This window comes from Phyllopteryx taeniolatus, chromosome 8, assembly GCF_024500385.1.
Source record: "Phyllopteryx taeniolatus isolate TA_2022b chromosome 8, UOR_Ptae_1.2, whole genome shotgun sequence".
In the NCBI taxonomy this organism is placed as follows: Eukaryota; Metazoa; Chordata; class Actinopteri; order Syngnathiformes; family Syngnathidae; genus Phyllopteryx; species Phyllopteryx taeniolatus.
The window spans coordinates 24,740,284-24,765,316 of record NC_084509.1 but is presented as its reverse complement, the minus strand read 5'-3'; the positions used below and the strand labels follow the sequence as shown (position 1 = coordinate 24,765,316).

Here is a 25,033-nt window from a genome sequence, read left to right as displayed (position 1 = left end):
ACCACTCCTTTCTGGATCTCTGCTAGATTCTTGAATCTTCTCTGTGTGATAATCCACTGAAGCCCACGGTCATCTCGTTTGTTGGTGCATCTTCTCCCGCCACATTTTGTCCTTCCACTTGACTTTCCATTGATATGCTTGGACACAGCACTCTGTGAACAGCCAGCCTCCTTAGCTCTGAACTTTTGTGGCTTACCCATCCTATGGAGGGTATCAATGATGTAAATTATGTAAAAAAAAAAATAAACTAATACATACTTGAAATTGTTTAAATTGTGGGCCCTGAATCTAAAATCTATGAAAGTTAAATTTTTTGAATGGAATTATGGAAAAAAAGAAACTTTTCCATGATATGATTTTTTTTTTGAAAGGGTCTGTCAATGTAAATACTGCGATTGGCTGGCAACCAGTTCAGAGTGTACCCTGCCTCCTGCCCGCAGTTAGCTGGGATAGGCTCCAGGATACCCGTGACCCTAGTGAGGATAAGCGGTGTAGAAAATGGATGGATAGATGTAAATACCATAAAATAAAAGCTGGAATTCTTGTCTCACTCATCTTTTGATCTGAAACCCAAATGTCTTCAGTATAAAACAAAAACAAATTGACCTTGCCGTTCAAATACGTTTGGAGAGGACATCAGGAACAGAAAACGAACAAACAAAATAATGTGATCATAATAAAATGCAATAGAGGTAACAACTACAGCAACTTAAAAGTTGACTGATGAAAAAAAAAAAAAACAATGCTTCTGCTACCAAGTACACACACCTGCTACCAAGTACACACACCTGTTCAAATGCCAGGTTATTTTTTTACATAAAAAAATGAGACCAAGATAAATCATTTATAAACTTTTTCCACCATTAATGTGACATAAACTCTAACATTCCATCCATTCATTCACTATACCGCTTAGCCTGTTCAGGGTTTAAAATCCGCCCCCACCCCAAAAGTTTTGGAAAAGATATATAATCGTCACAAACACCTGGTAGTTGAAAGAGTGTGTCTTGACTTTATATCCACTGTATGTCATGAATTATCTTCAGTTAGATACAAATTTCTCATTTCCACTAACCAATACTTGGTCATTGTCAACATTTTAACTGTACTGCCACCCCCCCCCACAAATCCCATTCAATTTTGTTCATACATCAAACGTCAGTATTTAAACCCTTGTTTGGTTCACATTTACACACAAAAAGGAGCTTACAGGTTTTGTTTTCAAGAAACGTACATTAAAGCAAACAAAAGTTTTGTGTCATAATAATCCTGTCACCGTAAGGCTGCATCAGTGATTATTTTGCAGATGAATTATCCCGAGCTCCATTCAAATCCCTTTCTCAACACGTTTATTCATCATCCTGTCATTTCAATGTCATTTTTATATTTTGTCCTCCCACTTGAGAGGAAGGTAATACGCATTTGTTTGGAGCAATGAACTTAAGATGAATATTTTGGTAAATTCGGTAGGAAAAAAACAACAACAAATGGTCGCTACTTGTTTATTTTTGTTCCTTTGTGCATGTCTCTGTGTTGTGTTCAGTAAACTGACTAAAAAGGGCAACCAGAACACATATGCAGCTCTATATTAACTGAGATCACAATGTCATAGTCAAAACAGACTGTTGTCAGGAGTATGCAGGTGTAACCATGTCACAAGATATACATGTCAATATGGTGCACAGTCTGTCATTTTTGCATTATAAATTCAAATAACAGGGAAATCACAAGCACCATACTTATTCTTGGTCCTCTTGGTATACATGTCTTAAAACACGCAAAAAGTGCTTGTTAAAGATCAACTGATGAATTTGTTGCCATATGACTTTTGGACAGTTTCAGCTTTAATGGACAATATTTGGATGCATGAAAAATATTTTTCAGCAACCCCCAGAGATGCTGAGAAAAAAAAAAATAATAATCTAAATATAGGAAAAGCATATGGTCTCGTGTATACAACGGGCACTTTCCATATTCTGGATTTTAAATGCCCAACCTGAGGATGCTTAATCACAAACATGGAATACTGTATATAAAGTAACAAAGGCAAGAATAGTTAGTGAACCCCAAAGGAGAGGTTTTGAGGATGGGGTTAAAAAATAAGGGCAAAGACCAATAGAATTCCTTATACAATTAAAATGGTATAGCAACAACTATTATAATACAGAAATAATGTATTTATTGACAGTCAGGCCAAATATGTTTAAAGTCCAGGTCTTCCCCTTGGAAAGACAGGGGGGGGGGGGTCCTCAAAAAACTGTTTTGAGTTTTGCATTGGCTGGTATCAGGGTGAGGCTGGGTGGAGTGGGATAGGAAGGGCTTTCAAGGCCACGACCAATGGAGTCATGACATGTCACACTGGTAACGATGATATGGTGGAGCAAGTGGGATCTGAAATACAACATTTCATTCAATCGCTGGATGTCTGCTCCCACACAAATACAAAATCAGAATCATGGAGTGACTTCCAATAGGATAGTAATATTTTCCCAATGATAATATTGTGATTATGCGATAATCAATATACTGGAAGAAAATTAGTGGGGAAGAGCTTACCATGAATCAGGTTCACTGCGTTGCTCATTTTCTTCCTGAGTGACTGCTCTTCTTGATTGACTTACTTCCTCTATGCACAGATAAATACATATCAGAATGTGCACCTCCCATAAATAAAATATCATGAGCACTTAGTACAATAAGACCCACAAATTAACAACTGCTGCTAATCATTTGAAGAAGAGGAGTTCCCTTTGGATTGACCAACTTCCCAACACACATGATGTCCACTGCAACCTTCTAGTACATTTGCGCATTGGTATTTCCATTTTCTGTGCCAGAAGTTACATGGTTTGACCATTATATGCTGCTCTGGGAAATGTTGAACAGTGTCTCAATTGCATAAAACAAGACCGAAGAAGATAAGACATAATGCTCTCCTTTTTCCCCCCTCCCTAAGACACTCAATGATCTAGCCTCTCACAAATAACATGACACAGCCACTTTTGGCCTTCAGGTGCCTCCATGAATATTGTTAGAACTGAATGGAAACGATGTTATACAAACGAGAGTGATTCCACCGATATAACTGTAATTGACTGGCTGAGGCCTCTATCCACTGTTCTAACAACTACCATTTTGCTTTCCAGAAGGGTGAAACCATTCTTAGTTGAGGTGTGGCTCTATGTGCTTGGTGTCCTAGCAAGCCTTTGAGCATGAACAGCAAAAGGTAAAACATCATCTCATACAACCCCAACTGTCCAGTTGCAATCAATTCAATGCCCTGACAATACAATGACCTGGATAAATAAGAAAATCCATAAGCATAACATCCATTTCTTACCACAGGAGTTTCCTTCCACATCATCAAGGAGATTGGCTGTGGAATGAGCAGTACCCAATCTGGTAAGGGCCTTAATTAAGAAAACCATGCAGGATAAAGACTGTTTATACTTAAGCAGTAGTTTCTACAACGTACATGGCAATATGTGACGTACTGACCGACAGTGAATTACCATGCATGTCAAAGTCTAGAGATACCTAAACGCATATATTTCCTTAACCATTCAGTGCTAGCCCTCCACATTAACATGGATATTTGAAGTCAATGGGAGTGAATGAGTGAGAGTGCTACCCACTTCTTTGAACCACATTATTGGTTGGTTCAAAGACATACTCACAATCATCACTGAATCAAACTAAAAATATAGCAATAAAACTAATGAAAATTAACAAATGAAACCAGGCATTGCTTTTTTTTTTTGTAAGGAATTATTTATTTATTTATTTTTTTATCAACACTTCAAATGTATTTATTAAGAAACAAAACATGTAAATGACTTCGGTTCATCTTTAACCTTTTGAGGTAATCACTTTGAGGTCATCCAATGTTATTTTTTCAGGAGGCTTGTGAGCTATTTTTAGCTGGGTGTTTAGGGTATTTATCCTGTTGGAGGCCACATAACCTGCGCTAGTGACAAAGCGTTCTGACACCAGGGAGCACATTTTGCTGCAGAATGTCTTGCTAGTCTTAATATTACACTGTACCCAGCACACATTCAAGACAGCCTGTGCTCGATGATGCAATGCAGCCCCAGTGCGTGAGTGAGTCTCCTCACTGTTTCAAAGTCGTTTCAGCCCGGTATTTACAGTATTAGTCATTTCCTTGTATGCTTAATTTTTGAGCTTTTTAACAAATTCAAGTCTCAGTTTCAAGTTATTTCAGTGAAAATGTTTTTTTTTTCTTTTTTAAAGGGGAGTTAAAACCCAAAATTGCTAACAATACATTCAAAGTGCCAGCACTAGTCTAAACACGGTACTCTTGATTAATACTGCAGTCATGATTAAGAATTAAACAGAATCATTGATCAAGATAAGGGGTGCGTCACATTAGGCAAAATCATTATCAGCTGCAGACTTGAAGTGACGCCGACGCGCCAGTAGACAGTCGCCTGATTCCACAGCGCTCAATTGTGTCGGCTGACAGATTGCAGCGAATAATTGATTTTGCAGGTGCTATACTATTGATCTGACCCCATGTTGGCTGTTATTTTTACGCATTATCATCTCATTTAAAGTGTTGAAAATAGCTTGAGAACAAATCTAATAACGCTCTTGACTGTTCCACTGTCGTAGAAGTGGCGAAAACCCGTCTGAGGCGTGGGAATTACGTCGCCTCACGATTGCGTTCGGGTTATTATCATTTTTATATACACAATAACGAGTTAAAGTAGGCTGATGCATTTGAGTAAGCCTGTTTCGTTAAAAATGGATCGCGGTAATGCTTCGACAGGAACTGGAACTGTGTAGAGACAAAGGTACTGTAAGCGCGCCCAGATTCATTTGCACCTATTAAAGTGTGTTTTACACAGTGGTAAACATGACCCTGTTTTTGGAACGTGTTGCAGCCATAAAATTCCAAGTTAATGATTATTTGCTAAAAACAATAAAGTTTATCAGTTTGAACATTAAATATCTTTGTAGTGTATTCAATTAAATATAGGTGGAACATGATTTGCAAATCATTGTATTCTGTTTTTATTTATGTTTAACACAACGTCCCAACTTCAGTGGAATTGGCGTTGTGCATTTAAAATAAGAAGTTTTGACATCTTGGGTTTAGTTCTTCTTTGATGGAATCACACCAACAATTTTGTCCATGTGTGTATTTAAGCATATTTGCATAAATGATAAAACTCAGGATACAAATGATGGTTTAGAAGTGTTCTCCTTTTTGACTTTCTCCTCTTCGTCTTTTCTGAGAAAGTTTTGGCAATTTCAAACAGCTTCTTTCTTGTGGCTGTGAAGAGATGATAATCACTTGGTCGAAATGTTAAATCAATAAGGAAAATGTATTTCAAGTCGGAGACTTACATTTGCCCATATGTTTGAGTTTGTCTCTGAACAGTGCATCTTCTGACACAGCCTCAGATGAAGGTGCAGAAAATGATTCTAAGACACAATGACAACAGTAATACTGACTTACTGTATTCACACCATATGTACTGAAGATCGATTATAATTATGTGATGGCAATTAACAAAATCAATCAACAAATCACAGTAATGTGTTGACATTACACTAGCATTCTAGTAACTCCACAGTATGATAGCTTGACAATGTCAGCTCCATGAGTGATAGCTACCTGTGCAATTCTCCGAGCTCGATGAATGACTGCACTTTGATTTCTTTGATTCATACTTCAAGCGATCTAAAAACAAGGAGCAGATGTTCGGATCATTGATCTTATTAACTAAACAAGTTTTGGCACAAAAATATCAGATTGGAATATTCTGGGGAGAGCAGGGTTCTATCCTGAGTGACCGTGTCGAAGAGTCCTAGATACAGAACACCCAGTTGCTCCTGATGCTGCGTCATCAGTCGGTGAATGAGGAGACAGTGATAAACCGTTTTGAGTACCCTGAAGGTAGAAAATCCCAATACAACTGAAAACCCTTTTATGACAGTGCATGTACAATTGTCATGTTAATTACACCAGTGTAAACAAAGGAAACACGATGAAGATTTACATGTCTTCGAGGCAGTTAATATTTAGAAAATTCTTCAAAAATAGATACATTTTGTTATAAAAAGACTACCAAATGTTAATATGTTCACAAGTATCATTGGTTATTGACAGTTATGCATCTTCAAGGTGGCATGCAGCTCTGAAAGTCAGACTTCCTTGAAATCCACGTCGTGTGAAGCTGTAGTGTTTTGCTAATACTTTAATAATACTTTTTGTTACCTATACTTACCTTGGAATTTAATGACATTTAAACTCAATGCAAGGTTACATTTTTGCTCATTTATTAATTTAATATACAAGTTCCAGTTACTTATTGAGTTTTTACTATTGCTTTGTGATAAACAAATTCAAGAAAATTAAACACTTTTGCAAACACCATAATGTATGTAAAATACTAAGCAGTATTACAGACAGTTTTCGACAATCATTTTCAGGTTTGGATGAAAGTCAGTTGTGGCACCTTAAAGTAACTCTTTCACATCTTTGACGAAAGAGATACATTTTGATTTGCTTGACTGATTGTTTTTGAACATAAACACATAACAGTCATCCGTAATAAAGTACACTGAAAACAAAGTCAATAGATATCTTTACTCAGCAGTTTATAGGTTCAAAGGGAATAGGAAGAAGTAAAAAATTTATCTGGTCCTACCCCTTGTCTACAACTCTTGACTCCTTATGTTGATACTCAATAGATTATTCATAAACTGATGTACAGACCCTTTCCAAAAAATTCAAATATCATGGAAAGGTTATTTCCATAATTCCATTCAAAAAGTTAAAATTTCATAAATTATAGATTAGGGGCCCACAATTTAAACAATTTCAAATATTTGTTAATTGTTACATAATTTGGGCTTCAATCTCATATAACCCACAAAATCAGGAATAAAAAAAAAAACTAGAATACTGTGAAGAAATCAGCCCAAATTTTGCAGGCCATAAATGTTTTAAACTGAGTGTCACACACTAATCAGCTATTAAACTCAAAGCACCTGCACAGGTTTCCCCAGGTGTTATTAAATTGCTTCAGTTTGGTTCAATTGTCCGAGTTGGGTTCAATATGGGGAAGACTGCAGACTTGACAACTGTCCAGAAGACCATCATTGATACCCTCCATAGGATGGGTAAGCCACACAAGTTCAGAGCTAAGGAGGCTGGCTGCTCAGAGTCCTGTGTCCAAGCATATCAATGGAAAGTACAGTGGAAGGACAAAATGTGGCAGGAGAAGATGCACCAGCAAAAGTGATGACCGTGGGCTTCAGTGGATTATCACACAGAGAAGATTCAAGAATCTAGCAGAGATCCAGAAAGAGTGGTATGAGGCGGGAGTCACAGCTTCAAAAACCACCACATTCAGACGCAGCCGTGAGATGGGCTACAACTGTCGGGTTCCTCAGGTCAAGCCACTTCTGAGCCTGAGCCAACGTAGGAAGCGTCTTAACTGGGCCAAGGAGAACTGGACTGTTGGCCAGTGGCCCAAGGTCCTCTTTTCCAGTGAAAGTAAAGTGTGCCTTTCATTCGGGAATCAGTTTTGGCAGGGCACGTAGGGCGGTGGCACTGGGTCCCTGCGCCGGTTGTCGTGGCAACTCGGTGGGGCCGGCGGACCGCCCCGTGTCCCTTAGTGTGGGATGTGTTCTGTCCGCTGGGCTGCTCTCGGTGGACTCCTGGGCCCGATCCCGCCTCTCGATTGATTGAGTGGGGTTCTCAGCCACCGCGGTGCAGGCACACCAATTACAGGACACAACCCTGGGACTTTTTCGCTGGGTGTCGGACCACTCAATTATTGCGACAAATAACTCATGAATATGCCAATTGCTTGGGTATCCCCTCACTCACACTCTCGTCCGATAGACTTTTATAATTTATCCTTGTCACGACCCTTGTCCTGCATGCTTCTTCTCCTGTCCTATCTTGTCCTGTCCTTCCCTCACAGGGTGTAGCACTACTGCCCCATACAACACTCATATCTAATGTTTAATTGTTCTAGACATAATGATTTACTTTTCTCATCTTGTTTACAATTCGTGCTTTGTCTTTTATCTTTTCTCACTCCCCTCTAAAAACTTTGTTCTGTTCGACTGAATGACTGATTCTCAATAAATAACCATTATAATACTAAGAAACCACAGCGGCAGCTTAAAAACTCAACTGTGACCCAGTAAAACTGTTCCGGCAAAAAAGGGATACAGATCCTCCATTCTGCTTGACCTAACAGCCGAACAGGACAAACAAAAAAAAAGACAAAACCTCCCAATGATAACATTTTCTCTGAAATAAAAGATTGCACTGGTCTACAATATAATGCAAAAAGGGGTTTCAAAACATTTTACAGGTTGTTGTAAAAAACTGAAAATAGTTATTTGTTGACAGCATTATGCGGTCTTGCCAACTGAAGCTATTTCAATCAAACCCATCTAACAGTCAAAGTTACATTATACCCTGACCCCCTTTGATAGCAACTTCACAATTATTGCATCTACTGAACTTGTGAGATTTTGCAAAGTTTCCTCAAATTTCTTAGCAGGATGTCAAGAGGAGCCTGCTTGTCACTTGAGGATGCACCAAAAGTTCTCAATAGGGTTTAGGTCAGGGTAGGATTGTGGCCATACCATGGGGTTCTCTTCTTTAATGCCCATAGTCGCTAAAAATGAAGAGGTATTCCTTGCAGCATGTATTGTCATGCATAAAGATGTTTTTTGTTTTGGAAATCAGTTCTTCTTGTACCATGGAAGAATGTAGTCAGTCAGAAAATCCACATTCAGTATTTTTCAGAGGTCATCTTCACATCCTCAAGGACCCTTGAGAGTAGTGATTCCCAACCGGTATGCCGTTGCACAGTGTGTCGTGAGAGTTTTTCAAGTGTGCCGTGGGAAATTATCAAATTTTACTTATTTGCTCAAAAAAAGGAGTTTGCATTTTCTCCCCGTGCCTGGGTGGGTTTTCTCCGGGCACTCCAGTTTCTTCCCGCATTCCAAAAACATGCGTGGTAGGTTGATTGAAAACTCTAAATTGCCCGTAGGTGTGAATGTGAGTGCAAATGGTTGTTTGTTTATATATGCCCTGTGATTGGCTGGCGACCGGTCCAGGGTGTAGCTTGCCTCCCGCCCGAAGACAGCTGTGATAGTCTCCAGCAACCCGCGACCCTACTGAGGATGTGGCAAAGAAAATGGATGCTCAAAAAAATGTTTTATTTACAATTAATAATGCATCTTTATTCATCTATTTATGCCAGTGAGGCATAGTGACAGACAACAAATCAGTGCTCTTCTTTGAGATGGCAGGAAGTACATACAGTAATTAATGTATGCACTTTTTGTGACAATTTTTTTTTGTTGGAGTGCCGGAAGATTTTTCAATTGTAAAATATGTGCCTTGGCTCCATAAAGGTTGGGAATCACTGCTTTCGAGACTGAACAGCTCTCTCCCAGTGATTCCTGGCCAAAACATGACTCCGCCACTTCCTTACATCACAGCTTTGTTGGGACATGGTTGCCATCCACCAACTATCCAGTACTCCGTTCATCTGGACCATCAAAGGGTTTCACGGCACACATCAGTTGGGCTGCAACTAACCATTTGCTAAAATCATTTAAGTTCATTTTTTCCTCGATGTCCACACAGCACCCCATATTGGCAGAAGAAAAAAAAAAACGGAAGTTGAAATTTCTGCATATTTATTTAAAAAAAAAAATATATATATATCACATAGCCGTAAGTATTCAGACGAATGAATGCGGCCAAGTACAGGGATATCCTGGCAGACTTCGATGGTTTGGACACATCCAGAGGAGAAATAGTGAGTATATTGGTAGAAGGATGATGAGGATGGAGCTGCCAGGCACGAGAGCGAGAGGAAGACCAAAGAGAAGGTTGATGGATGTCGTGAGGGAAGACATGATGGCAGTTGGTGTTCGAGAGGAGGATGCAGGAGATAGGCTTACATGGAAAAGGATGACACGCTGTGGCGATCCCTAAAGGGACAAGCCCAAAGGAAAAGAAGATGATTCCCAAAAAGACTCATGGCTGAATTAGCTCAAAAGGGTGCTTCTACAATCCCAATTCCAATGAAGTTGGGACGTTGTGTTAAACAAATAAAAACAGAATACAATGATTTGCAAATCATGTTCAACCTATAGTTAATTGAACACACTACAAAGACAAGATATTTAATGTTCAAACTGATAAACTTTGTTTTTAGCAAATAATCATCAACTTAGAATTTGATGGCTGCAACATGTTCCAAAAAAGCTGGGACTCGTGGCAAAAAAGACTGCGAAAGTTGAGGAATGCTCATCAAACACCTGTTTGGAACATCCCACAGGTGTACAGACTCATTGGGAACAGGTGGGTGCCATGATTGGGTAGACAAGGAGCTTCCCTGAATTGCTCAGTCTTTCACAAGCAAAGATGGGGCGAGGTTCACCTCTTTGTGAACAAGTGCGTGAGAAAATAGTCGAACAGTTTAAGGACAATGTTCCTCAACGTAGAATTGCAGGAATTTAGGGATTTCATCTTCTACGGTCCATAATATCATCGGAAGGTTCAGTGAATCTGGAGAAATCATTGCATGTAAGCAGCAAGACTGAAAACCAACATTGAATGCCTGTGACCTTCGATCCCTCAGGCGGCACTGCATCAAAAACCGACAATGTGTAAAGGGCTCCGCATGGGCTCAGGAACACTTCAGAAAACCAATGTCAGTAAATACAGTTTGGCGCTACATCTGTGAGTGCAACTTGAAACTCTACTATGCAACGCAAAAGCCATTTATCAGCAATACCCAGAAACACTGCCGGCTTCTCTGGGCCCGAGCTCATCTAAGATGGACTGATGCAAAGTGGAAAAGTGTTCTGTGGTCCGACGAGTCCACATTTTAAATGTTTTTTGGAAATTTTGGACGTCGTGTTCTCCGGGCCAAAGATGAAAAGAACCACCTGGACTTATGGACGCAAAGTTCAAAAGGCAGCATCTGTGATGGTATGGGGCTGTTAGTGCCAATGGCATGGGTAACTTACAAAACTGTGAAGGCACCATTAATGCTGAAAGGGACATACAGGTTTTGGAGAAACATATGCTGCCATCCAAGCTGCCGTCTTTTTCATGGACGGCCCTGCTTATTTCAGCAAGACAATGCCAAACCACATTTTGCACGTTACAACAGCGTGGCTTCGTAGTAAAAGAGTGCAGGCACGAGACTGGCCTGCCTGCAGTCCAGACCTGTCTCCCATTGAAAATGTGTGGCGCATTACGAAGCGTAAAATACGACAACGGAGACCCCGGACTGTTGAACAGCTGAAGTTGTACATCAAGCAAGAATGGAAAAGAATTCCACCTACAAAGCTTCAACGATTAGTGTCCTCAGTTCCCAAACGTTTATTGAATGTTGTTAAAAGAAAAGGTGATGTAACACAGTGATAAACATGACCCTGTCCCAACTTTTTTGGAAAGTGTTGCAGCCGTAAAACTAAGATAATGATTATTTGCTAAAAACAAAGTTTATCAGTTTGAACATGAAATATCTTGTCTTTGTCGTGTATTCAATTAAATATAGGTTGAACATGATTTGCAAATCATTGTATCCTGTTTTTATTCATGTTTAACACAACGTCCCAACTTGGGGAAATTGGGGTTGTACTAAATACTGAGCAAAGGGTTTGAATACTCATGGCTGTGTGACATTTCAGTTTTTTAGTAAATCTGCAAAAAATTCAACAATTATTTTTTTTTTCTGTCAAGATGGGATGCTATGTGTACATTGAGTAAAAAAAATAACTTGAATGATTTTAGCAAATGGCTGCAATATAACAAAGAGTGAAAAATTTAAGGGCGTCTGAATACTTTCCGTACCCACTATAAATAGTGCAGCGTGGTGAGACTACTATAGTGAGTGCACAAATGTACAACTGGCCTGACAGAGATGTGACAGCAATCTCAAGACAAAAGTGGCAGCATGTTTCAAAAGAAGTTTAAATTTACTGTTTAAAAAGTTAATGGCAAGAAGGAAGAAGCTGTTGGAATGTCTGCTAGTTTTAGTTTGCATTGTTTGATAGCACCTACCTGAGGGAATGAGCTGGAAGATGTGGTGAACAGGATGTGGATGGTCCAAGAGAATTTTGCATGCTCGTCTTAGTTCTGGCAACATGCAAATCCTCAAGGGTAGGTAGAGGTGTACCGACAATTTTTTCAGCAGTCCTGATTGTTCGTTGTAGTTTTCCCTTTTTTGTGGCAGCACCAAACCAGACTGTGATGGATGAACACAGGACTGATTTGATGACTGCTGTATAGAACTGCCTCAACAGCTCCTGTGGCAGGCCGTGCTTCCTCAGACGCCGTAGAGAGTACATCCTTTGCTGGGACTTTTTGAGAATGGAGTTGATGTTGGTCTCCCACTCCTGAGAGACTAATTCCCAGGAACTTTTAAGTCTTGACGGTTGCCACAGGGCAGTTGGACAGCATGAGGGGCAGCTGTGGCAAAGGATGCTTCCTTACATCCACGATCATCTCTACAGTCTTTGGTGTGTTCAGCTCCAGGTTGTGTCAGCCGCAGCACAGCTCCAGTCGCTCCACTTCCTGCCGATACGCAGACTCGTCACAGTCTTTGATGAGGCCGATTACTGTGGTGTCGTCTGCATACTTCAGGAGTTTGACAGTTGATGTGTAGTCGTTTGTGTAGAGAGAGAGGAGCAGCGGCGAAAGGACACATCCTTGGGGTGCCCCGATGCTGATGGTGCATATGGATGAGGTGATGTCCCCCAGCCTCACCTGCTATGTCCTGCCTGTCAGTCAGCTATAAATCCACTGGCAGATGGCAGGCGAGACGCTGAGCTCGAGAAGCTTGGAGGAGAGGAGTTCGGGCATGATGGTGTTGAACGCAGAGCTGAAGTCCACAAACAGGATCCTCCCGTTAGGTCCACGCGCCGTTGGTGTTGTAGGATGAAGTGAAGTCCCATGTTGACCGCATCATCCACAGACCTGTTTGCTCAGTAAGCAAACTGCAGGGGGTCCAGCAGGTGTCCTGTGACGTTCTTGAGGTGGTACAGCACGAGGCGTTCAAAGGACTTCAATACCACAGGTGTCAGGGCGACAGTCATTCAGCCCCAAGATTACAGGTTTCTTGGGGACTGGGATGATGGTGGAGTGTTTGAAACAGGATGGTACTTGACACAGTTCCAGAGATCTATTGAAGATCTGTGTGAAGACTGGAGTGAGTTGGTCCGCTCAGACTTTGAGGCAGGATGAGGACACAAGGTCTGGGCCTGCCGCTGTGCTATCTTTTGTTGTTCGAAGATAAGTCTCACATCCTGTTGGTGGAGGATCAACACAGGAGGGGGAGTCATAGGTGTGATGGTGGTCGGTGGTGCGGCTGGGTGGCTCTGGTGTGAAAGTGTTCTTTTAAGTGTTCTGCAGTAGAAGGTGTTGAAGTTGTCAGCTATCCCTTTATTGTTCTCTGCTTTGGGGGGGCGCTTGTAGTAGATTAATGTTAATTAATGTTAACAATGTTAATTCAATGTTAATTTCTTCAGTCAGCTGGTTTCTAGCGCAATTATACAGGGCTCTATCCCCACTTCGATAAGGTGTCCTCTTTAGCCTAGCAAAATTGCTTAAGTTTAGCAGTGAACCACGGCTTGTTATTGAACATGCGAAATGACTTTGTTGGTACACAAACCTCTTCACAGAAACTGATATAGGATGTGACAGTGTCCGTATAGTCATTCAGGCTGCCAGTTGAAGTTTTAAAGACAGTCTGTGCAGTCTAAACAGATTTGAAGTTCCAGCTTTGCTTCATTGGTCCACTTCTTCACTGTTTTCACTAGAGGCTTCGCACATTTAAGTTTTTGCCTGTATGTTGGTATTAAGTGAATTAAGCAGTGGTCAGACGAGCCCAGAGCTGTGCGAGGGATAGGACGGTATGCTTCATTTCGCGTGGTATAGCAGTGGTCTAGAATGTTGTTTTCCCTGGTAGGACAGTCGATGTGCTGCTTGTATTTAGGGAGCTCGTGGTTGAGTTTAGCTTTGTTAAAAGTCCCCAAGAATAATGAGGAGTGAATCTGGGTACTTTTTTTCCAAGTTCCGTTTACTTGTTCAGCAAGCGTTAGCAGTGCGGCAATCCTGTTGCTTGCGGAGGAATGTAGACACCCGCGAGTATGAAAGAGGCGAACTCGTGTGGCGAGTAGAATGACTTGCAGTTCAAAAACAGCGACTCAAAGTCCAGGCTGCAATGTGTGCGGAGCTCTGTGACGTCGGCACACCAGTTTTCGTTGATATAGAAGCATATCCCACCGCCTCGTTTCCCCCGATAACTCAGTGACACAGTCTGCCCAGTATAGTTGGAAGCCCGGAAGCATTACGGCGCCATCGGGGATGCGTTCACAAAACCATGTCTCTGTGAAGCACAGGGCAGCAGAAAGTCCTTAGTGGTCTTTGTGAGAAGATGAAGCTCGTCCATTTTGTTGAGTAGGGAGCGTAGATTTGCGAGGTGAATCGACGGGAGTGGCATTCGGAAAACTCTCTTACGGCGCTTGACCTGGACTCCGGCACGTTTCCCTCTATGGCGTCGCCTTCGCCTTCATGCGCCGTACACTGCGGCCGTCGTTCCGGTAAGTACCTCAGAGGAAAAAACTGAGCGGATTTGTGAAAGTTGGTGAAAAAGTCTGGGATAGAGTGCCTCATGTTTAGAAAATCTTCCATCGTATAGGTGAGTCGTGTATCCAAAGACGAACGAAAAACACAAAAACATTGATAGTACTAGAGAGCACGTAACCGAGGCGACACACAGTTCGGCCCCATCTTCTCTGTCGTCTTTTTTTGATTCAACACGAAGATAATCAGTCTGCCGTCAAGGAGGACTACAAAAGTCTGAGAATATTACTGAAATTCTGAGGATTTGGACAATTTGAATGATCAAAATAGTTGATTATTTTAATACTTGATTAGTTGTCGATTCATTGTTGCACCTCTACTCATCAGTGAATAATCTCATGGTCCAAGGAATACCTTTGCATCATTGGCTGCTAACTGTATGGGCATAAAAAGGAGAGAAACTCATGGTGTGGCCGCCATTCTCATCTGACCACAACCCTATTAAGAACCTTTGGAGCATCCTCAAGCAAAAGATCTACAGTATGATGGTGAAAGACAGTTCAAATCCAAACAGCAGCTCAGGGACAATATTCTGGCATCCTGCAAAAGACATTCAACCACAAACTCTCGATAAGTTCAAGGGATGCAAGAATTGTGAAACTGCAATTAAATAAAGAGTCCAATGTTATAATGTACCTTGATCTGTTAAGATAATTTTGATTGCTTTTTGATATAAAATGTTTTTAAACTGTGCATAACATTTTGGAACAGTACATTGCTTTTTTTATTCTGAAAAAAATACTGAAACCCTCATTGAAAGGTCTGTTCAAAAAAATTAAACTGAAAAGGAAGTTGACTTGAAATTTATGCTGACAGTCATTTGCATCTATTATTTTAGAAACATTTAAAAAAATATAATTTGCATAATCATTTGGAGCACAGTGTATGGATGGCTGTCTCTCAAGTTTTTTTTCAGATAACATTAAATATACTAAATAAAGATACTGCCATACCAACTGTACACACGCCATTGTCCCTGAAGAAGAATACAATAAAATGGTTGCTGAAATTTGAGTGGTGTACTCACTTTTTTGAAATACTCCATCTAAAAAGCCTACCTCTCTCTAAGGCAACAAGAAACTCCCGATTTCGCTGGAGCTCTCTCATGAACTCCTCATTCTGTAGAAAAAGGGCAATGCGCTCATCTTCCAGATACTGCTTCAGTTTCTTGTCTTGCTCTGTAGCTCCTGCCATCAGATCTGGACCACCAGTTGTCCCTACAGCTCCAGACTGAGAACTTGACTGGGCTGTCCAGTGACTCAAGGAGACTGAAGATGAGGATGATGATGATCCAGGCTTGGAGAAATCGACCAGAGTACTCTGCTGTGAAAAAGACAGGACATAGGTTATAAAGAAAGTTCAAATATTTCCATGAGAAATCATCTCATGACTTACTTCCTTCGACTGGTTGGGGATGAAGAGCCATATTTGTTTTTGTTGAGACACACAAAAGCAACACTTACTATTTATAGCACTATTTATTTACTACTGACACACTAACTTTATTCTCAAACGTATGGGCTGAATTACTGTATGTGCCAGCAGGAACCGATTTTGAATCATTATTTGAATTTTAATTTCTACACTTTATAAATGCATTAAAAACTGAATTTGAAAAACAATTTGAATTTGTATTGTTTGATTTGAAACACTGCATTTAAAAACTGAATCTGACTCAGCACATACAAAAAACAGTTAATTCTGAACTACTGCCACACCGAATCAAATGGAACAGGATTACAGAATTACACTGTAATTGAATCATTAAGTACAGTCTTTTTCAATTTCTTGTATTTAAGCAGTGTTAATGTTCAAAATGTGCATTATGTTACAGTGGCTTATATTACTGATGAACACTTAGAGAGGCCTATTATCTTACTATATTTTAATGTTGATCATTATGGTGATACTTTGAGAGCTACTGTAATTTCGTGCATAATGCACACTTCCCTCCCAAAATTATTCAAAAGTCAATAGAGCACATTATATAGAGGTATGAGGGGGGGGGGGGGGAATTCACATTGTATAAATGTATACTGATACCTAGGGGTTGTGAAAAAGGTGTACTTTCATTCCAATATGATACTGACAGTAACTTCATGTGGGTACGGGCCCAAATCTCTGAGGTATACAGTATACATCTTCTATGTAAATCAGAATAATCTTTATTTTCCAAGTATGTCAGAAACACAAAAGGAATTTGTCTCCGGTCTAGTACAACAACAGACAGTCAATTGACAGAATACTTTTCAGACAAAGACATTTAAAAAATAAAACAAAACAAAACAAAAAAAAAAACAGCTACTGAGCAATAAAAGGTTGCCAGCAATGGGGTAATGCCAGTGCAATTTGTATTTTATTTTTTTTGACAATGGTGCAAAAAGATCCAGAGTCCTCTAGCAATGAGAGCAGTTTGAAATGACTAATCCGGTGCAATGACCATTGTGCAAAGGGCGGCGAGACTTCAAGAAATGTATGCAGTTTAAAGTGACTAGTAGTGCGATAATCTGGGACAATGTCGATTGTGCAAATGTTGCAGAGGCTACTCAGGCACGAGTGGCCCGTACTGGTCAACAACAGATATGCAAATACTGCAGCGTGGCGAGACTACTACAGAAAGTGTCCTTTTCAAATCTGCACTAGAAGGTGTTCAAGCCGTCGGCTAGTCTTTTATTGTTCTCAGCTTGGGGGGTTGGACACTTGTAATTGGTTAGAGATTGTAATGCATGCCAGACTGATTTAGAGTCGTTAGCGGTAAACTGTTTTTCTAACTTTACTGCATAGTTTCTCTTTGCGATATTAATTTCTTTAGTCAGCTGGTTTATAGCGCGATTATACAGGGCCCTATACCCACTTTGATATGCATCCTATTTAACCTGGCAAAGTTGCTTAAGTTTGGCAGTGAACCACGGTTTGTTGCTCGTGGTTCCCAAACTTTTATAAAACCAAGTACCATCTAAAAAAAAAAAAAAAAAAAGTACCACCAAGTACCACCATGAAGATCAACATTAAAATATAGTAACATAACAGGCCCAAGTGTTCATCAATATTATTATTATTATAAGCAACTACAACTTTACACAGTTTCAACATTAACGCTGTGCTTAAATACAGGAAATTGAAAAAGACTATTTGAATAATGATTCAATCAAAATAGCACAAATTTAAATAAAATGTCAACTGAAATGTTTAAAAACAATTCACAATATTCAGTGCAAATGTATTCTACTGTACTTGAAAGTTACATATAACTGAACTGTACTTAAAAATGTAATGAACTTGAAAAGTAAAAAAAAAAAAAAAAGTTTAAACAGGCCGTATGAATGGCAACAACCTTGTGTATATGTAAACTTGGATTTAATGTCATTTTTTTGAAAGTTGCATGTTCAATTTGTTTTTAATTCAGTGATTCTTTCGCATACCACTAGAGAAAGCCCGTGTACCGCGTGTGGTACTTTTACCACAGTTCGAGAATCACTGCTCAACATTGATTTACACTCCCTATGTTTACATGCATAATAGAAAAACAAGCGTATTGTATTAAATCAATCAACCAGAGTTTAAAAATGCATGGTAACACCTTAATCCGACCTTTTAAAAGTTGGATTAACACACTTTTCTACTGGACTACACACTATAACAGACTATTCTACTGGAAACAAAATTTCGCTTGTATTTATACACTATGAATTAAACTTTAGAGCCCACTTCAGGGCACAAAGATGGCAAACACTAAGTTTGTAGCAAGCAACAAAAACAGCGGCTTGTTGCTACTTTCCACTCCTCATTTAACCTTTACCTTTAAACCAGCTGAAAAAAAATCACCACCACTTAGTAGCAGAGAGAGACAGTTTGGACAAAGATTTAACAATGCTTGTACACTGGGACTGTAACCAAACTGTCAATAACTCGATTAATTTGTGTGCGTAAACGTAGTCACTGTCAAGAATTATTTTTTAACAATATGTTTGCTACTGTGGGTGTAGTCTGCAAAGAGGGAGAGCCTGTTTTTGTGGTGCAGCGCTTAGTATTGGATCTCAAGAGATAAACTGTGCAAGTGGTCATAATGTCACAGTTAGCTGATAGACTGTACGTGGTCTATAAGGAAATTTCTAGCAAATGTGACAGTATTGCTTTGACTTACCTTTACACTTTCTAATTGCTGAGGCAGGATCCTCAGGAAATCATCTGGGAGATTTCCAAGCAATGGGGGGTTCCAATTCCGGAAGCTTTTGACCTGCTTGTGACCTGAAGGGGGCTGGGTTTCAAATCTATAAAGGGAGATGAAGTAGCAGGAAAAGAGATTCTATTAAGAATATTTGGCATATTGTGATAAAAAGCATGTGGTTTTCTATTATAGGTGATTGAAAAATACTGTGATAATTTGACTTACAAATGTAATGTGCTCCATGACCTCACACCTCAAATGAACTTTCCCAATTGAAATGAATGGAAATACCATTAATCTGTTCCAGTCCCTCCAAATGATTTGCAAAGAAAAATGGCACTGTTTACATACAGTTTGTTGCCACCCATTCAGTCCACACTAGTAGCCACCTGCAGCTTTCACCCTATAATCTAAAAAACATGAGGAAAAACGTGTTTCTTGAATGGTCTTTTTTTTTTTAAATGAGGAATTAAAACAAAAACAGGATTTTTGACCTTAATGTGCAAACAAAAACATGCAACACAATGACAAGAACGATGGTGAAACATTTTGCATATATTGGTTTTGGATAAAATGGGAATACGCCGGAAAGCCAATGCCTGCTTTCATTTCCAGTTTAGCTCGACGTATGTTTAACGTTACAATCAAACTAAATTTGTCTTGTAGAGGGGCACCAAGTCTCTTTTTATGTAAACTTTAGGAAAATCGATGAAAAACCTCTATCAATCTGTTATCTAGAAGGCTGCTACATTTATGAGAGTTCTACTACTTCTACTTACAGCGGTTTTCCGGTTATACGCAAACACACACAAAACACAACAGGAAGCGGAATTTTATACAAAATGTTATTAAATCTAAAACGGAAACTTACAGGACACAATACAGAGGGATTTTACCCCCAAAAAAGAAAATAATAATGCTAATAGAAAGAAAACTAGGCATACGTAGAAGAAAATAGGACATCGTGGGTGGCTGGACTTGAAATGAGCGTGAATAGATGACAGCGTGTTGAGCTAGTACAAAGTTGGAACTTGTGTGAAGCTGGTATTTTACCCCAAAATTATTAGGCATTAATTTTGTACATCTAAGACAATGACTGTCATGCTCTACTCATGACCGTAGATCAGTTGGCCCTGAGGATGGTCTGTCTCCGAGCACCTCAGGAGGGAAAAGACGCAGCTTCAGATGAGGAAAAAGGACGGGACAAAAAAAGAAAACAAAACATGTGGAAAAAGGAAAAAAAGAAGTTGTTCTTCACGCGTTCTGTGGGACAATGCGACCGTTTCCCTTCCTGCCGTTTTCACGGACCCGCTGGTAAATCCGAGAGCTCACGCTTGGCTGGAAGCCTAACTTGTACTTTTATAGCAGCAGCTTCTCTGATTGCCCGGCAGTGAACAAGTAGAGGCCAGGAAGCAGAGTCGAAATCCCAAGTTTTGCATTGGCCCGAACTGCAAGTTTTGCATTGGCCCGAACAAAGGAAGGGGGGGGGGGGGGGGGGGGGGGGGGTGTAGTTGGGTGAAGCTGCCCCGTAGCTGAGGATGTTCGCCAGGAGGAACAGAGAGCCAAGAACGGAGAGAAAAAAGGTGGCGGCCAAGGGCTAAATAACCAGGGGGTGTGTCTAAGGGACAGGGAAAGTGGAGTAGACCACGCCCATCAACTTGAATTTAGTCTAAAATTTGGCCCATAAAAGAAAAAAAAGAAAAAAAAAGGTTTAAAAATCACAATCCAAAATACTCCCAACTTTGTACTTTTAACTCGTAGATCAAGAATATAGAATGATTGTCTAAACTTTAGTCTTGGCAAATCAAGTAATTGTTCAATACAACATCATTTCGTACTGTTTGGCTTCAAATCATGAGGACAGTTCTCAAAGTCTCATATCCGAACCTGTAAACTGACATTAATGACACAGACATTTAATTGAAGAAAATTTTGGCTCATCCAGATATTTTTCTGTTTTAGACCGTGACGCACCACCGTAATTGAACTGTAGTCATCTGGAGACACTACTCGATATAACTGTGTGTCATCTGTCAGCTATGATAGTCAAAATTAAAGTTCTGAAGAATTTGACCCAAGGGTAGCATATGCAGGCTGAACAGGAGGGGTCCAAGAACTGACCCTTGAGGGACCCCATAGGTCAATGCCATTCGATGAGATTGAACACTTCCAATGGTTATAAAATAACTCCTTTCCTCCAGGTAGGACCTGAACCATTTAATGACTGTTCCATTTCATCCTACCCAGCAGTATATTGTGATCTACCGTATCAAAAGCCACACTGAGATCCAACAAGACCAGAATTGACACCTTTCCCAAGTCAGTATTCAACCTTATATCATATACCTTTGATAAGAGCAATTTTTTTTACTGTGATGAGTTCAGAAACCTGATTGAAATTTGTCAAAATGCCCATTTAAGTTCAAGAAATTGCTGACTAACTTTCTCAACAAGTTTATTTTTTATTATTATTATTTAGCGTTGTATTTTTTTAGAAGAGGATAATGGCAGCTACTTTGAAGGTCAGATCACAAAGATGTTATGGGGTCAGTTAAAATTCATATTTGCATTGTTTATATGTTATGTAACAAATGCACGTCACTTCCAGCAAATTGTCAACTATTTCTTGTGGCTGATTAAGCCTTAATTATTTATCCATCCATCCATTTCTCATATTGCCTATCCCAACTGACAAGGGGCAAGAGGCGGGGTACACTCTGAACTGGTCGCCAGCCAATTGCAGGGCACATATAAGCAAACAGTCATTCACACTCAAACCTACGGGCAATTTAGAGTTTTCAATTAATGAATTTTTGGGATGTGGGAGGAAAGCAGAGTACCTGGAGAAAATCAGCGCAGAACATGCAAACTCCACACAGGCGAGGCCAGATTTGAACCTGGGTCCTCAGAACTGTGAGGCAGATGTGGTACCCAGTTGCCCACCTCAACTTTGCACATTCCCATTTTACATTTTTGTTTCTTTGACATTCATGCTCTGACATAAAAAATAAAAATCAGTGTTTGTGCCGTAATCATTGACCTGTGCATGTACAGAAATGCCATGACTGCAGCAGAAGAATGCATAACCACTGAGACCAAGTGGCCAGTCACCAGATGAGGCTGCAAAAGCGTCAATGATGAATATCAACTTTTGAGCACAGAACTCCCGCCCTACCTTGGTGGGGGTGTTGGTGGGGCTTCTGGATATTTTCTGTCAAAGATGTGCATATCATACGTTGGTGGTGAGTAGATTGGTGGTGGTTCCTCATCTGAACTGTCTGGTTCAAGTGTCCTCTCCAGAATCTGTGTGTGTGTGTGGTTGGGGGGAGGGGGGGGGGGGGGGGGGGGGGGGGGTGTAAATACACATGACTATGACTTGAATGGTTTAATTCAAAGTAAAACTTTGCCTATTTTATTTCCATGCAATCTCTTATCTGTTATCATTTTCTACATCCACTCGACAATTTTTTTTTATGTCAATACACCTCACTGGAATGATACAAGATTTGTTATGCATTGATGACCTTGGACAGTTTCCACTCACCTCTGGTGGGATGCTGTCATCAGAGTCTGAGCTTTCTTCTGAAGTCTGTCCATCAATGCTCATCTGTAGAAGCTGGTCGATGGTGGCATCTACAGCTCCGTTATTGGAACGTAGCACACACTCAATTACCTCATAGTCCATTGTGGGGAACATGATCTTGAAGTCTTCCATTGCCTGATTGAACTCCAGGCGGCGGACCTGGCGGTTGGGTCTGCTGTTGTTGAGCTCGCTCTGTCCATCACTCCCACCACTGCTTCTAGATCCTCCATTACTATTGCTTCGCCGGAAAAGGCTGGTCATCCTCAAGTTCTCGCCAACCTACTGCGAGAATGACCCTTGTGTGTGTGATCGTTCAGCTTTCCTCAGGTTCTCTCTTTTTTCATCAGTTTCTCATTCTATGATGAGCAGAGTAATCCGTTCTGGGTCATTAGACATCCTCTAGTGCTTACAGTTGTATTCAGTTGCATTTGGCATGGCACACTGAATTATGGGATTTGAGGAGTACATGCACAGCTTGGTCTAGGTTTTAGGACCTATGATAAAAAAAGGACAGTATGTTAGCAAAAACTGGTGTGAGAAGTTCGAACATACTTTCATACGATCTGATGTTCTACATGGGCGGCAAGGTGAAGTTGTGTTCAACACGACAGTCGAGAGCTCTCGGGTTTGAATCGTAGCTCAGGCCCCCAGCTTCCTGTCCATAGGTGTGAACGGAAGTGTGAATGGTTGTTGATCCGCATCCTGTTATTTCCTGGCAACCAGTCCAGGCTGTACCCCACCTCTTGCCCAACGTTAGCTGGGATAAGCTCCAATTCAACAACAACCGCAATGAGAACAAACTCTGTAGAAAACGGACGGGCAAATATGCTCCGCTCTATTACAGGTAGAGAAGTACACGTGATCAAAGAGTGATCAACCATTTACCCCCAGAACCAGACTATTATGCATTTGGCAATATTAGTGACCTTGTTAGTGTCATGGAGACATCAAGTTCAACAACTCAAGCACATCAAATATGAGTAACTTGCTTTGTTAACAGTATATTTTGAATTAGTGACAACATATTTGCCGTTCTGTGGGCATTATTTGGTGTCGTCTGCTTGTGGTGACCCAACTAAATAATCAGCATCTGGTGTTGAGTTCCCCTATTTATATCCTTGGCGGGTGCGTCTGCTGAGCGAGTGGTGAATGACCGTTTTGCATAACAACCCGTTGTTTACCTGCCTCTTGGCAAAGGGGTCAGAGGCCACTTAAACCTTGGTTGGAAGAAAGTCTTTGGGGGAAAGATGTCATGGTTGTAAATTCACAACAGGTGATGGTGCAAAACTACTATTTAGAGAGGGCCGGTATAATTTGACAATAGATGGCTTTCATGTCCAAAATTTTGACATTATCGTTCTCAAAAGAATGCAACTATTTTTTTGGGGAGATGCAGATAAAGGGCTGCAGTCATGTGTTGTGTAGGGGTTGCTCGGTCTCTCCATTGTAGAGGTCATCACACTCATTATGTTTTATTGGATTAGCTCTGTTGCCATACTAATGTAGCGTCCCAAAAAGTAACACGACGACAGTTGCCTCATGACTAATCGATTAACGCTCAAACCGTGACACGACTTGAGCGCACTGTTTAAGAAGTTAGCAAGGTCGACTAAAGTAACTTCTGAAGACAAGGACGATAAACGCTCATGTACACTGGAGACTGACACGCAAACCCCACAACATAAGTAATATCAGGGCAAAACCGGGACTGTTCAAAAGGTTATTAAGTACTTCGTTAACCAAATCTGAGCTAATATATCATTGTAAACGTCTCAAGCAACACCATAGCTACGCTCTCTCCCGTCATTTTCTCCGAGTAGCAACTCCCTGCTAACTGGCTAACGGTAACGGCTCCGATATTCTCAAAGCTACCCCGCGCATATCGTTATGAATGCCAGTCGTGTTCACGTCGAGGTTTTGGACTTCAAGCTCCAATAACATTATCCGACGTTTCAATGTCAAGCCGAGCTCGCTTACACGTACACCTCCAGACAATTCTCGTCCGCCAGGCCTCGGCCACTCACTCCCCCCATCGCCCAGTTGAAATGTTCAAATACGTCTTCCAGGTTGGACAAGCAGTCAAGACTACTCACAAGTTGCTTGAGTCTCGCGTAGAAAAGAGAGGATCCGGTGTAGGGAAGGCGACGGTGGAGCGGCTCATTGTACTGGAATGGGAAACCGCTTTTCTGCCGTCCGCGCTTAGCATTAAAATGGATTAGCTAGCAACCGGATGGGTCACTTTACTCGGGTGCACATAGCACAACGTGGGTTTTTAGTTTCACCATTCTTATTTGGAGCTACCTATACGTTTGCAAGCCTCATTTGGCGTTTTCCCGTTTTCCCTTGCGTTTTCTCAGCACACAAAATTGACTTTAGACTAAAGCAGTGGTTCTTAAAAAAAAAAAAATGTGGCTCTCTAACGACCACCAAAATGATCGACGTTGAAATAAAGTCCAAAACGAGGCAGTTTTATTGCTAAAAGGTATTTATTGCGAGCCACTGTAACTATATGCAGTTTGAGCAAAACACTGCCCTTAAAAGAAAACTGAATTAAATGCACTGCACACAAATGTAAAAGAAACTTACCCCACACACACACACATTTTTCTTTTTA

At 40.6% G+C, this 25,033-nt stretch overlaps 1 protein-coding gene across 3 annotated transcripts; it reads right to left on the bottom strand.

Annotated features, from left to right (window-relative positions):
* Positions 1 to 1,488: 1,488 nt before the first annotated feature.
* Positions 1,489 to 24,690, bottom strand: cuedc1b (CUE domain containing 1b). Of its 3 annotated transcripts, none has more exons than XM_061782958.1 (11): positions 24,513 to 24,690; positions 22,381 to 22,913; positions 22,012 to 22,139; positions 18,813 to 18,939; positions 15,727 to 15,988; positions 5,642 to 5,707; positions 5,371 to 5,448; positions 5,203 to 5,296; positions 3,341 to 3,399; positions 2,557 to 2,626; positions 1,489 to 2,391 (listed from the first exon to the last, which is right to left on the bottom strand). In XM_061782958.1, coding segments are annotated over exons 2-11 (1,185 nt in total). In that variant the 5' UTR covers positions 22,681 to 22,913; positions 24,513 to 24,690; the 3' UTR covers positions 1,489 to 2,390. The 3 variants fall into 3 exon arrangements, with proteins under 3 accessions (XP_061638942.1, XP_061638940.1, XP_061638941.1); XM_061782956.1 differs by having other exon boundaries at positions 15,727 to 15,991; positions 24,513 to 24,688; XM_061782957.1 differs by having other exon boundaries at positions 15,727 to 15,991; positions 24,397 to 24,519.
* Between the last annotated feature and the right edge of the window lie 343 nt (positions 24,691 to 25,033).

Bases quoted from the DNA above. Each gene is read 5' to 3' on its own strand.
- cuedc1b (XM_061782956.1), bottom strand. From the start codon at position 22,680: ATGACCAGCCTTTTCCGGCGAAGCAATAGTAATGGAGGATCTAGAAGC. The intron at 18,940-22,011 runs GTAGGGCGGGAG...CTCCCTTTATAG, and splicing joins CCACCAACACCCCCACCAAG to ATTTGAAACCCAGCCCCCTT. The intron at 5,297-5,370 runs GTAAGTCTCCGA...ATCTCTTCACAG, and splicing joins ACTCAAACATATGGGCAAAT to CCACAAGAAAGAAGCTGTTT.